The sequence below is a fragment of the Glycine max genome, chromosome 10, assembly GCF_000004515.6.
Source record: "Glycine max cultivar Williams 82 chromosome 10, Glycine_max_v4.0, whole genome shotgun sequence".
Taxonomy (NCBI): domain Eukaryota; kingdom Viridiplantae; phylum Streptophyta; class Magnoliopsida; order Fabales; family Fabaceae; genus Glycine; species Glycine max.
In genome coordinates this window covers 41,671,381-41,686,114 of record NC_038246.2, presented here as the reverse complement: position 1 = coordinate 41,686,114, position 14,734 = coordinate 41,671,381, and the positions used below count along the sequence as shown (strand labels likewise).

Sequence of the window (14,734 nt, the reverse complement as noted above, 5' to 3'; positions counted from 1 at the left end):
ATAATCGTCTGGCATTTCTGAATTTGGTGAACCTAAATTAAAAGGAGAATAAAAAAGAAAGAAGAAGAAGAATGTATTAACTTGGTTGTTTTTCTTTTTTGTTCTATTACCAAAAAACAAACAAACAAAGGAAAATCATTGGGAGTTTCCAACTTGCATTTTTTTTAATTAGAATAATAATAGCAGTCCCGTGTGTTTGTATGTGTCTATATATATATATATATATATAACTTGTTTAGTTTGAGATACTTTTTCTTTGAAATTTTGAAAAAGAGAATTTAGAGTTGCTAATTCGGATTAGTGCAATCCATTTTTTTTTATCATTAGCTAGCTCAATTCATTTGAAGTTGCAACATGGGGCACCCCATTTTTAGACGAGCTGGGTCAATTTAATATTGAGTTAACATTTTCTTAGTTCAACCTGGTTTGACAAGCTGCACGCGATGACTCATTTTTTAGAAAATTAAAAATTAAAATATTATTAAATATATTAAATTTTATATAACAAGTTTACAAAAAAAAATTAAGAAAAATAGTTACCCAAAGTATAATAAGTTTTACACCATCATTCAATTATAAATCATAATATATGATAAATTTGTTGATTTTGAAATAATTATTATAAAATAATTTAAGTGATAATTTGTAGTTGAATGATAATATAAAACCATTAGATAGAAATTAAACTAAAAAATTTCTCACCATAAACTAAAAAAATATAAGTTTCCATATGTACTATAAAATAGAAAAATATAAGAGTAAATAATAAGAGAAATAAAATAAACAATAAAAATGCGAGAAATTAAACAATACTCAATATGCATATAATATTAATCTTAAATTTGATATTAACACCTCATTTAAAATTAAACTTACCATTTATAGTTTTACTAATTACAAAAAATAATTAAATAAAAACAGAAATCGGGTCAACAAGCTAGCGCCGGTCCATCACGGGCCAACCTACTTTAGACTAATAAAACTTTGGGATGGGCCGGCCCAAAAATAACTTCAGCCTAGGCTTTTACCGTCTAACATGTCTGATAAACATTGGGCTAATTGGGTCAATCCAACGAGTTTAACCCTTTTTTGACACCTCAAAGAAAAAGTTGGGGTGGGACTATAATTATTATGGACAAAATTAGTTAAAAGTTGAAAAAATAGGATGATAATTGAAAGTTGAAAAGTTAAATTATTAATTTATAAATGTTAGGTAAAATTAATTATTGAAGTAGTTGAAAAATATAAAAAATATAAAATAATAAAATTATGATTTATTTAAAAAAGGTAACAAGAAAAATAAATAAATATGTTGAGGATAAAAGTAAAATAAAATATAAATAATTAGAAGATAGAAGCTAGCATTTTAAGAAAAACTACTTTCAGGTGGCATTTCAAAAAATGCTAGAAGCTATTAGGAAGTTACTAAAGTAACTTGTTTAGCGAATAATCAAATAAACTTTTCAATTAATAAGAAAAGATAGAAGCTAGCTAAAATGTCTTACCGAACATAATTTATGTTCAACAAGATATCTCAGCTAATTAGATTTTTTTATTAACTTAAAAGTTTTTTTGACCGTTAGATAAATAAGTTTTTTCATTAGCTTTTAGTATTTTAAAAAATGTTAACTTAAATCTTCTATTTTTTTCTCCCATTTTATTCTTAATATATTTATTAAATTTCTTGATTACTTTTTAAAATAAATCATGATTTTAGTATTTTTTTTGTTATTTTATATTTTTTAATTACTTTAACAGTTAATTTTATCGAACATTTATAATTTAATAAACTAGTTTTCAATTATCAATTTTATCTAACTTTTCAACTAATTTCTTTGAACATAGTCTAAGTAGAATTTCCAAGAAAAGAAACTTAAAAAAGATTTTTAATGAAGTAAATTAAAAAAAAGGTAATAAGTTTATTTTATGAGGTTTTTACTTTTATTTTCATATTTCCTTTTGACATTTAAATTCCTAAAATCTGATAACACTACTAAAAATTTGTAAACTTGAAACACTATAAATTTTTTAATAACTTTAATTTAAAAATATTTTTTTCAACTTCGATAATGAACCAGTTTTTAATCTCTAACTAGTGTTAAAAAGTTGTTGAAAGTAATTTTAAATATACAAATTATAAATTATTTTTCTAAATATTTTTCTACATGCCCTCTAAAATTTGACATCATCGATACTCGTCTATTGGAAATCAACACGTATATTATGTATTTCCAACTTTATCTCTTAACTTTTCTTTTAATAATATATTTAGATTTGAAAAGTCATTTCATTTAGTAAATTTTCTTATTAGTTGAACAATTTGTGTTGACGGTTGGTTTGGCAAATAAATTTTAACTAATTTCTAATATTTTTTGAAATAATATTTTTAAAACACTGGTTTCTACCTTATAGTTTTTTTATATTTTATTCATTTTTATCCTTAAAATATTTATTCAATTTTCCTATTATCTTTTTTTAAAATATGTCATTTAATATTTTTTAATTATTTCAATAATTAATTTTACCGAACATTTATAATTTAATAAATTAACTTAAAAGTTTTCAATTATCAACTATCAATTATCTTTTTCAACTAATTTTATTAAATATAACCAAAATTTTACAAATATTTTTGTCTTTTCAAAGAAAATATCATTCTTCTCTCTTATCATTTTCTATTTAACTAAATGAATGGAGAAAGACTCAACATTTCTTTCTTTTTATTCTCCTTTATTTTTCTGCCGTATAATTATCCAATCTTTTTTCCCCCACTTTTTTCCTTCTTATCATCTTCTTATTTACTACCATACAAAACTTTTGTTTGGACTATATCTAATTTTAACTTTCCATTTTTGGTAAAAGCTAGTTAAGTTTTTTTTTTTTTTAAATCAAGCTAATTTGGTTATATAATATATTTCCATATACTTAAAATCCACAAATTTTTACTTTTTATTCAAATATTCAAGGGTTGGCTATGAATTTAAAATATAAAAAATTATAAAAGTTCAGAAGTTGGAATTTTAGTGAAATTTTAATAAAAATAGAAGGATCTTATTGGATGTCAAATTAAGAGTTGAAGTGGAAAAAATTGAGACTTTTTATTTTGAAATAAATATAATGTTTTGATTTGTGAGTTGAATAGAATGGAATATAAAAAAATATAATCAAACGAAACTTACTTGATATTAAACAGAAAAATTTAATTAATTTAAAAATAAAAATAAAAAACCTAAACCACACTGTCCAAACTGAAAAGGAAAATAAAAGTATCACTAAGCCTCAAAACTAATAGTTTGTGTTTTTATAAAATAAATTAACAACATGCGAAACTAGTGTTAAAGTTTTTTCTAGCCAAGCAAAATTGTGCTTATATCCCATGATTCTATACCACCAAGCACAAAACAAGAAATCTGCGGTACATGATTAAAGTTATAGAATGTTTATCATGTTACTGGGTCTGGATGCCAACAAAGAAACATAAAGTTTAAGTACTCAACATGAGAGTAAGAATGCAAGAGCCATTCATCAAGAGACTTCTGATCATGAATCCGTGACTTCATGACGCCTTCATATCATCCAAACCACAACGAGCCTGTGCCAAAATAGTAAGCCTTTAAGTTCCTACAATCTTTTAAAACTATAATAAAATAATATCTTTTTCATGGAACTGCTAGGTGTTATTAATTGAATGCTTAGATAAAGAGATTAGATTTTTTTTTTAATTTAATACACACATAGACCAGAATATGTATGGCTTAATCCAGAACATAAGGCTTGCAGTTCAATGTCCTATTCCAGGCCATTTAGACACTGCTAGTAATGATCACCGATAAGCTAAACAAAATCTAAGATATCTTACCAGAAACTTGTGATTCTCTTCAAAGATAGGAGAAAAGTCAGTACAAAATTTCTGTATATCAGCACTGATATCACCAGTGCCTTGTATCACCTCCATGAATTTCTTCCTATCAGGAGCAAGCTTCATCGCTACCTGTATGTAGAGCATTTAGTCATTCACTATGTCACAAAAGCATTTTGAATACCAAAAGAACATTATTGATGAGAGCATGGAAAACATTACACTGAAGCTTGAACTTGCAAGCCAGCCATGCCACTTCTTTAGAGTCTTGTTATAGGAATCTGTACAGGCTTGTGACATTGACCAATCTGCATGCTCAATTAAGTTTTGGAACAATGCCACCAAGAAATCCATTGCTCTGAAAGTTTTGCAGGTCAGAGAAATAAATGAATCATAAATTAAAATACAAGAATTAAATGCAACTAATAACCATTTCTTGAGGTCTCTAGTCACAAAATAAAAATTAGTATACTACTATAATTATTGATAAATATCCTCTTATTACTAAGGTTTACATTAGAAGAGCAAAGGGGAGCGAATTAGGCAAAAGGGATTTTGACTCCAATTTAATAGTCTGTAACGTAGAAGCAGGGAGGTGAGAATGATAGGGGGATTCTGTTATTGGTGGGCGGGAAGATGTAATGATGAGAGCATTGAGAGGGTAGGCAAGAATTAAGGGGTAAGGTGTTGAAGGAAGGAAGAACCTTTGTGCTTTCTTTCTTAAGTTTCCAGTGCCTTTAGAAAGGTAAGTTGTTTATTTACTCATGGACAACAGACTCTATGATTGGAATATTACAAATTAAAGAAATAGTTCTCGAAAATAACAGATTTGGGAATGCAATAACAGTATGAATTACTAGTTAAATAGTAGTTGCTTGGTGTTCTTTACCTTGTAAGCCAAAGAAGTCCATTGGTACAACTGGATGATGATTTAGCCGTTTTAGTTTCAACCTCAACTTGTACCAAACTGTACAGGTAGTTGAATTTGGTTGGATTGGAGGAGTACTTAGATTCCAATCTCTGCTTTGAAAGAACGCATCATAGAGTGAGAACATATAACATCTGAAGTTTTGAACCAATATAAAAGGTTTGGGTACATAATCCATACTAAAAGTTGTATAAAAAGTAAAGCATGAGAATGTATATAAAAGCCAGTTACACATGAAATAGAAAAATGGATCAACATCCAAGTTACACTTCAAGTATGGTAAAACTATATAACCAAAGCATGTCATACGAAAAAATAAAAAGCACATTAGTATTGCAATATTGCATATAAAGCTGCAAGCATGCATGTGATGACCCATATGTACCCAAAAAAAAAGGAGCACATAAGATAGAAATGGGTGACAAAAACCTACCGATATGTTACCACCAATGTCAGATTTAACAAGGGCCATAGCAGCTCCAAACTTATCTGTCAAAAGAAAAGTATTAGTCCATCAGATAACTGTAAGTATTAATATTGTCATACATTTAAGGCTTAACCAAGCATCACCCGACAAAAAAAGGTCAACAATCTATTTTGTTATACATTTTTAAAGTTAGATTGTAACACACTCATTCTAGAGATTAACATGTGTATAAGTTTTTTATCCTGAAGGGTTCACAAGCCTCCATTTTTTTTTTTACTCCTTTTCCTTTTAACAAACTCTCTCCTTATAAATAAAAAGGATACAGATTACAGGCACTTGAAAAACCAAGAAACATGTCAAGCAGGTAGCGATACTAAGAGCTTGATGTAATACGGGCACCAAATTTGTTAGGTAAACTAAGATCAACAATTTTTTTCTCCCAATTTATATAACAATATATGTTTGAATAACTTTTAAGTGAGATGGAGAGAAGCAGGAGAACAGGAGAGCAGAATCCACTGTAGAAAATATCACTTATATGCATTTTATCTTGTTCAAAGAGAGAGAAAAATCCATTAATATGTAGTAAATATAATATTGTTTAACACACTAGATTATTCAAAAGAAGTAAAGGGCCATTGATGTTCCTCTCACAAAATAAAACACAACAAACAAATGAAAAAAAAAAAAAACACTGAAAAAGGTCCAAATAACAGCTTTGCCTTTCTTTATCCTTTGTCTTACGACAGTAACAATTTAAGGGACCATGAGCTTGTACCTATAACAGGAAGTATATGCTTGCAAGCATCCAAGAAAGGCTGGGTCAAAATTTCTCCTTGCTCTGATTTTACAAGCTTAATTCCTTCCAGTGCAGGAGTGAAAACAGTCACCTCCATTTTTGTGCTTTGCTGCACATAACATGGCCAAAACCCAATAAATAGATAGGTAAAATTTTAACAGAGATCAAATTTAGTACATAAATGGATTCCCTTTCTTTTCTCTATCTGGTAAATTTCTAAATATGAAATCAAGGGGAGAAAAATACAGAACTTTCATCAGTAGCAGGCATGAATACTACAGTAAAGTCTGGATACAATTGTAGGTGAATAATGTCGGAAATATCTAAAAATCACACTATCAAAACGATGAAAAGAAGCAAATTTAAAGAAAATTGCACTAACAACGCATTAAAACTTATAATTTAAAACAATAATTTGTGGTGAGTAGTCCCTATTTCCCATGATGCATATAGCTATGTACATCTAACTAGTATATGATCATCAAAATTTGTTTTTCTTAACATAACTGAACTCCCATTTTGCTCATCACCAAATGCAAATACAAGACAAAAAAACGCACTGAGATTAGATGGATTATAGATAGAGGTGGAAAGTTCGAAGGCCAGATCAAAGAATCAAAATTTTACTAAACCAAGGTATGATGAAATAATAAGAATTCCAGATCTCTAATCAACACGGAAAATTCAAAAGCAGGAATAACCCGACAGCTAAATTGAGTTCAGAAGCATCCACATGAGCTAAATTTTCCAAAATGTCATAATTGAGTTCAGAAACAACACAAAAACAAAGATTGATCAATGAAAAGGAAGAAAAAATTACAATTGAGATAGACATACATTGAATGGGGAAGACCTCGACGGTGATCTTAGACTGAGAACAACAACTGCAGGCGTATCACAAAAATCTATAAGTAATTTTCTTTATTATTATTGTTTTTATTTTGTTTTGGTGGCGATTTGGGAAGAGAGCAATTGTAGGAAACACTTGGATTCCAAAGGAGACGTGGAATTTCTGTCCTAAAATTTAAATAAGAAAATTAAAAGAAAAAATACATGTTTTTAGGATAAAAAAAAAAAACCATCCTGTTGGAAAAATTAACAATATTATTTTAAAAACCAATAAATTTATAAAATTCCTCAAAAAATTATAAAATTAAGTTAAAACATATAGCACAATGAAAGTTAGAATAAATTTGTATTTTTTTTTCTTTAATCTTTTGTTGGTGCTAATCTTATCACGGGGTGTGACGTTCAGATCTATTGCTACAGAACGTGCGGAGATGATCGTAGTTCCAAAGTAGTACGTATACAAATTTGATTGACGAATCTTCCTATATTTCCTTCATCTGACAATACCAGTGTATGTGGACAAAAAACCAGTGAAGGTCTATTTCTTTCAAGTTACTTCATGCATATAGTTGTAATCTCTCTTTTTCCGGGTTCATTAATTTCAGAATAAAACAATATTTTTAATTCTTAGTTCATGTTTAAATCAAAAATCAAATTTCAAACTTTAATTAAAATATTTATAATGTATAATTATTTATATAGATTGTTTTATTATAATTTTGTATAGATTCAAGTATTTTAAATAAAAGTTTACTTAATGTTAAGATGGTTAAAGTAAGTATTTAAATTAATTTTATGAGTTCTATGATATTTTAAAATATATTATTTATGGTATAATATTATTAAGCAATAATCATTTATATAAAATTAAAAAACTCATATAAGTAATTTCCATTGAAGATACTTTTTAAGGACTCAAAGTGTTAAATTATTTATGTCAACCACTTTTAATCATATAATTAACTTTTTGAATGAGTTAAATAAATTTAAGTGTAAATTATTACCTTTAGTGTACTTTTTAAATAATATTAGTATTTAATAAATTTTAATCATAACGTTACATTTTTTTGTAATATAAAAAATAGCAGTTATTTTTGTAAATTTTTCTATAAAAAATAATTTTTTGCGCATGTAACTTTAACTTTTGTGAGCTTTAAATAATTGTTTTGGTACCGTATGTGTGGAGTCTGGTCCATTAATAAATAAAAAAGAAGATAATATTGGGTTTGGGCCTAGTTGGGTGATATTTTGGGCTTGGGCACTAGTGCAAACCGAAACCACAGACAGGGAGGCCCATGTTAAGGTGGATCTTAGGTTCTTTTAAAAAAGTAACAGAACACACCAAACCAAACCCTAGTTTAGTGTTAGTGTTCTTCCACCCCCGTACCGTCTCTGCCTCTCTGCAATCCACAGCCGAAAATGGTGATTCCTCTTCCTCTCTTCACTCTACACCACTTGTTCTCTTTCAAATTCTCGTATTCTTAATGTGTTTTCTCTGTTTCTTGTTCAGCCTTTCAAGAGGTACGTTGAGATCGGGAGGGTTGCTCAAATCAACTACGGCAAGGAATATGGCAGGCTCGTCGTCATCGTCGACGTCATTGACCAGAACAGAGTAACCCCTCCACCACCCAATTTCTTACCTTTGATCACATTTAAGCATACCCATTTGCATGTTTTCTTAGAAGTAGTTGTTTTTTGTTGTTGATGATAATAATAGGCACTTGTCGATGCCCCTGATATGGTGAGGTCCCAAGTCAATTTCAAAAGGCTTTCCCTTACCGACATCAAGATTGACATCAAGAGGGTCCCTAAGAAGAAAGATCTTGTCAAAGCCATGGAGGATGCTGGTAGGGTGCTTTTCTTTCAAGTGTTATTATGACTCTTATTGGTATTGTTTGGTTATAATTGAAAATAATTTGTTTATGCTACTTGTTAATGAACAGATGTTAAGAACAAGTGGGAGAAGAGTTCATGGGGTAGAAAACTCATTGTTAGAAAGAGAAGGGCATCCCTCAATGATTTTGATAGGTTCAAGATAATGTTAGCCAAGATCAAGGTATATTCTTTTTCTTTTGTTTGATTGTAGTGCTTATTAATTAATGTCATGGTTACACATAGTGAAACTGAAATGTGTTTTCCACTGTACTGTTATGTCAATGTGGGTCTTGGTTGTATTCATTGTAATATTTGGATTTTTAATTTGTGCAGAGGGCAGCGGTTGTAAGGCAAGAGCTTGCTAAGCTGAAGAAGAGCGCTTAGGCATAACTTCACATTATAGTCTTCAAATTTTAGTTATGAATTTGCTTGCCTTGGTTGTTATGAGATTTCAAGTATCATCATTGAACCACGTTTGGTTTACTGTTAGGGATTTATGTCAGTACTCCAAGTTTCAATACTTTGCATTTTCTTGCAGATTTTATAATATTATTTTCAATATTAACTTATATTCCCAGAGGTTGCAAGTGAGAGTTGCAATTGGTTTTTTCCCCATAATTTTATATTTATTAAGTACATAGGCTTTGTGATTAGAATGTTCGGCTATGTAGTTTCAACATTTGCTTAACACTGGTACAATGGTAGTCATGCCGTGTCGTACATGAACAACTTCTATGTAGTTAAATTAGCCCGTGGGCAGTGTCTGGTTTTTTATGAAATTGAATTTGTTGATCCATCCAATAGTAATGCAATGATATGTCTGAATTGTAGTATATAATTTGGCGAACAGGCTCTTATTCTCATTAGGGTTTATTAGCACGCCCCTAAAACCCAACTATACAACTCACTTTTAACGTAAAGATTAACTTATGTTGTGAGGGTTTATTAGCACGCCTCTAAAACCCAACTATACAACTCACTCTTATCAAACAATGGAAATTCAGTATTTTTATTCTATTTTCTATTTATTTCTACTCAAACAAACAATGAATTAAATATGGAGAGGTACTACTACTATATATTTAAGTTATTTATTAAATAGGGATATTACAAAAATGCCTTGTGGAATTTATTTTGGTGAATGTGATTGGATCATGATAATTCAAAAACAGACTGCATTCTTAATGTTATTTGTACATTTTGAAGTACTTTCACGTTCGCCCTTTTTTATTTTGATAATAGATTGATGTGTTTTTCATTAGAGTACTAATTCCAATAGAAAACAATACATTTGTCTTTTAATTGTTTATGTAACTCCCTTTACAAAGTGAAAGATAGTTGGAATCCATTTAGTCTATATCTGTGATCTGTAAGGAGAAAGATAGTTGTGTCACAAGTAGGTTGGATGAGATTACATGATTTCGAATCTTATAAAATTTCTCAGAAAAATGCGCTGCATAATGTGTTTTTTTGGATAATGGCGTCAATCTAGAAATCCTACTTCTAAACTATCATTAATTAATGGAAACATAAATTACATTTGTAATCTCCATCAAATGCATAGATTGATCTAACTCAAATGGTAGATTAGATTGAGCAGTCGGAAATTGGTTAGTTGATCGTTTTAAAAAACCTACAAATCAATTAAACAAAAAGATTCTCTTATATATTTGTAAGACTTTTTTTTTCAAGCTTCCAATTTCTTATCTTTTCACATTTACAATCAATTTTTTTATTTTATTTTATTCTGGAGATTAGGAGTGTCCTCCGGTCTGAGTTTTAGAGACTTACACCATCAATCCTTTGGAATGACAAACTAAACACTAACATGCATTTAGAATACGCTTTTAAATTTTGGTGGTTTAATAAGTTGTAACAAAGTATCAAAAACCAATGACTAATGTTAAATATATTTTATCTTTAAATTCAAATATATTCCTAATAAATTCGTATTTCTTCTAATTTATCATTTTTAACACATTTAGTTCTAACTTAAATGTGTATATTTTTTTAAATATTATCAATAATTAAAGATAACATTATATCATAACATAAATTATTTATCATAAATTTAAAATATAATTTATATATTAAAACTATTTATTTATTACAAATTTTAATTATATTTATAATTTTAATTATATGTTAAATTATAAATTTACTTAATTTTCTTATATTATTATATCAATTTGTTATTTAATATTACTGTATAATATTAAAAGTATATTTAATTACTACTATTTCAATTAAATTTGTACTACTATGAAGACTTTTCATTGTTTGAATTTTAAAAACAATTTTTTTAAGCATGATATTGAGCGAAATATTAATTAGTTTTGTTAACGATTACTCTCAGTTTGAGACTAATTTTTTTTATCTACAAGGCTTAAATGAATTCTAATTTCACTCAAATAAATAATTTATTGATAAACACAATCTAATGGATTTAGAATACTCATGTATTGTAAAACCAACTCAGCAAGACCCATTTCCTATTTTATCTTAATAATGATTCTATTCATATATAATGGTTTTAGAAAAAAAAATGTTTTAAATAAAACTGCCGTTCTATATACATAAAATGTAAATAAATAAAAAAGTATCACTTGCACCGAGTTTCATATCTTCCGGAAAGGTACATGCAATGCAATACATGGAAGCAACTCAATTAAGTAAACAATTATAACGATACCAAACTAACATTGAATAATGAAACCAACTCACATTCAGGATTTAGAACTTAGAAGCACCTTCATGAACATTAAGCAACCTAAATGCATATTGATGTGCCATGTGTCATTTCTACAAGAATTTTTTTCCGTCCTTTGCCTTGTTAAGGGGAGTTTACCTTGTTGCAGATTGTGGAGATATTTTAATCATGGTCAAATGCTTTTGTTATAATTTTTTAATTATTTATTATAAATTGAAAATGTAATTTATATATACAAAAATATTTATTTATTATAATTTTAATTACAATATAATTTATATAATAAAAATATTCATTTATTATAAATTTTAATCATATAAAATTAAACATTTATTTATAGAAACGGATACACCTTTTTTTTTGGAAATATAGAAACGGATACACATGAAATTTGAAGAAGTCAACCGAGACACCTCTTGATATTTAATGCTACCTACGGTTACCCACTTACAACACGGGAAAAATAACTAAAAATTCTGAGTGGTCACTGGCAAGAATATTTGGCAACTCCACCCAATTAAATAGTATACATTTAAATTTCAATTTTTATTAGTTCAAAAAGTAAAGATTGACATCCTTGACTTACGTCTTATTCAAACTTTATTCATAACTTACAATCAAAGCTAATTAATTTTCTCATTTAAGCAGCTCTAGAATTCATCAATGACTCGAGAGTCACGAACTTGTGTTTCATTTCATTCACTATACGGTAGGGGTATTTTCTTTTCTTTCCTTCTATAGTCAAAGGAAAGAAAACACACCTTTTCAATTTTAAAAACTAGCCCAGTTTCATTGCTAAGCCATGATAAACACTTTGTAGTCAGTGCCATGGAGGGAAGAAAATGTCAATCCCATTTGTTACTCACTACCTATATTGAATTGAATACATATTAACATGAATTAAGGTCCATCTTATTTTCTATCTGGAAAAAACTTGATTTGCTAACTTTTCTTGTCGCCATTTGCATGTGCTCAGATTTTCTGTAAAGTCTGATGAAACAATAGGGGAAAACATGGGATTCTATCTTAATCTCAAACGCAAGGTAAGTCGATGTTCTTTTCTTTCCTCACTTCCCTGTTACATTAAGCTTCTCTGCATACCATTTGAAGCATGGCATTTTAATGTTTTTTTTTTTTTTTTTTGCTTTCCCTTGATGTTGCTATATGCTAAATCATAGCAGAAATTGGTAATTTACAGTAAGAGCTAATCTATCTATTGAGTTGAACAGGCGTTCCGGCTTAAACGGTTTCTGCTAGGACATGAAGGCAGAAAAAGAAAATACAAGCAGGCAAAAAAACCTTCATGGATGAGGCCAATGACATATGGTTATCAAGTGGTGGAGAGTAATATGGCCAGAGATGGTTCTGATGACTCTGATTTTGATTCAGTTGTGGCACAGAGAGAGGAAATGGATCAAACAGAATTGTGGTATTTTGGAATCTTTGACGCACTAATTGGAGACAAAGTTACCAAGTACATGCAGTCTTATTTCTTTGACAAGATGCTTCAAGAGGTTATCTATCAGTTCCTTTCACCTATATATATATATATATATATATATATATATATATATATATACACACTTTACATTTTTGCCCCAAATTTGAGCATTTTGAGTAAAAGTACTTTGATTAGTTAACAAACTAGCTTCTGCTAAACCAATTAATTCATCTAAATATTGGTTATTTTGTCTTGAAATTTTCTTACACAATCCATTTTGGTAGAAATTTTAAGAAGGAAAAGTAACATGGGAATGAAGAAAAACATGTAATATATGGCAAGATGACTATGTTCAATAATGGGTTATGAAATTTTCTCCTATTATTCCCTCACATAACCTTGACATGTATTGTCAAAGAGAGGTCAAGATTGAGCTGCTTTATTCATAAACTCCCCTTTCCCCCTATTTCTGGTCTCTTCTGTGCTTCTAATGTTTATTATATATATGTCAGACTCATATAAGGAGAAAAAGCAAGGAAGCTCTGAAGAGAGCTTACCTTGGTGTAAGAGCAATGATCCGAGAGCAACACAAATTAGAGGAGACATGCAGAATGGGTTCAGCATCTGTTATGTTGATCGATGGAGAAAAACTTGTGGTAGCCAACATGGGAGATTACAGAATTGTTGTCTGCAGAGATGGCATAGCTCATCAGACAACTGGCACATACCTACAATCAGCGAAAATACATTGGTCTCGCAGATTCTTCGCAGGTATATAATACTAAAGATCTTTTTGTCATTATGAGAATGCTTTTTCACTTTGTCAAGGATGGAAGCAATTACATACTCATTCACTATTCCATTGTCTTAAGAAATTAATATATATTTTGTCACACAAATGCTTAACCATTCCTGTTTATAAATCCCACTGAGATCCCAAACAATTCCTACTCCAATGATATTCTGTCAGAGTGACATTAACTGATAATGAAAAGAAACCAAATATATGTTATATCATAGTTTATTTTTGTTCATCAGTAAGTGGCACATCTTTTTGATTCATACATCTCATAATGTATACTATACATGTGCTCACAATGGACCCATGCTAGCATGTCAATCAGGAAATGCAGCAGGGGCAAAGCATTCTAGAGGCTCTGATCTTTCCGTTAGAAGTGAAAGGATTGATTCTGATACTGAGTTTTTGATATTAGCAAGCAATGGCATATGGGAGGTAAGCTGCAATATGAACTATTACATATACCTTCAATTAAATTGAGTGTGAGATTTTCACATAAAAGTACTCAACTATAGTAATTTCATAGGAATAAGAAAAAAAAAACTAATAGCAAGTGAATCTCCATATATGTGTAGGTGATGAAAAACCAAGAGGCTGTGAATCTGATAAGTCACATAGAGGATCCACAAGAAGCAGCTGAATGCTTGGCAAAGGAAGCTCTAATTAGGATGAGCAAAAGCAGCATCTCATGCTTAATCATTCGCTTTGACTGACACCTTACCATATGCAATCCTAATGATGGCAGTTAAAGATGTTTCCTTATAGAATGCGGTAAATGCATTGAAAATTTTGTGTACGAAAGCTCCATATAGCATTGACCCTTATTCGACCACTATTGGTCATAGTCATCAGACTTTTTTCATGGTCCAGCTACATCATTATACGTCTCACTTGACTTCATTTTTAGAACAGAAGATAGATCTCATGGAATATTTTTAAATGGAGACAAGGTCAAAACCTTTCCTCCCTCACTCCGTTGCTTAGGTTTTCTGAAGTGATTATACACAATTAAATTATGATTAACAAAATCTTTTTTTATAAAAATAA

The 14,734-nt window shown here is 29.3% G+C and overlaps 3 protein-coding genes across 5 annotated transcripts; 2 read left to right on the top strand and 1 right to left on the bottom strand.

The window, feature by feature from the left end:
- Window positions 1–3,233: 3,233 nt before the first annotated feature.
- Window positions 3,234–7,014, bottom strand: LOC100500008 (putative glycolipid transfer protein). The gene is made up of 7 exons (NM_001248608.2): window positions 6,851–7,014; window positions 5,993–6,122; window positions 5,221–5,276; window positions 4,749–4,879; window positions 4,082–4,217; window positions 3,860–3,991; window positions 3,234–3,592 (listed from the first exon to the last, which is right to left on the bottom strand). The coding sequence occupies exons 2-7, from the start codon at window positions 6,108–6,110 to the stop codon at window positions 3,557–3,559; spliced, it is 609 nt and encodes a 202-aa protein (NP_001235537.2). The 5' UTR covers window positions 6,111–6,122; window positions 6,851–7,014; the 3' UTR covers window positions 3,234–3,556.
- Window positions 7,015–8,215: 1,201 nt separating this feature from the next.
- LOC100499889 (uncharacterized) lies at window positions 8,216–9,306 on the top strand. Its single transcript, NM_001250547.2, has 5 exons — window positions 8,216–8,284; window positions 8,373–8,474; window positions 8,580–8,709; window positions 8,806–8,918; window positions 9,071–9,306. Exons 1-5 carry the CDS (start codon window positions 8,282–8,284, stop codon window positions 9,119–9,121), a joined length of 399 nt encoding a protein of 132 aa, NP_001237476.1. The 5' UTR covers window positions 8,216–8,281; the 3' UTR covers window positions 9,122–9,306.
- A 2,758-nt stretch (window positions 9,307–12,064) lies between these two features.
- On the top strand, window positions 12,065–14,734 carry LOC100785227 (putative protein phosphatase 2C-like protein 44). 3 transcript variants are annotated; one of them, XM_014763262.3, is made up of 6 exons: window positions 12,065–12,156; window positions 12,424–12,490; window positions 12,677–12,961; window positions 13,401–13,659; window positions 14,001–14,122; window positions 14,263–14,734. In XM_014763262.3, exons 2-6 carry the CDS (start codon window positions 12,461–12,463, stop codon window positions 14,398–14,400), a joined length of 834 nt encoding a protein of 277 aa, XP_014618748.1. In that variant the 5' UTR covers window positions 12,065–12,156; window positions 12,424–12,460; the 3' UTR covers window positions 14,401–14,734. The 3 variants fall into 3 exon arrangements, with proteins under 3 accessions (XP_014618748.1, XP_006589280.1, XP_003535427.1); XM_006589217.4 differs by having other exon boundaries at window positions 12,139–12,490; window positions 14,013–14,122; XM_003535379.5 differs by lacking the exon at window positions 12,065–12,156 and having other exon boundaries at window positions 12,168–12,490.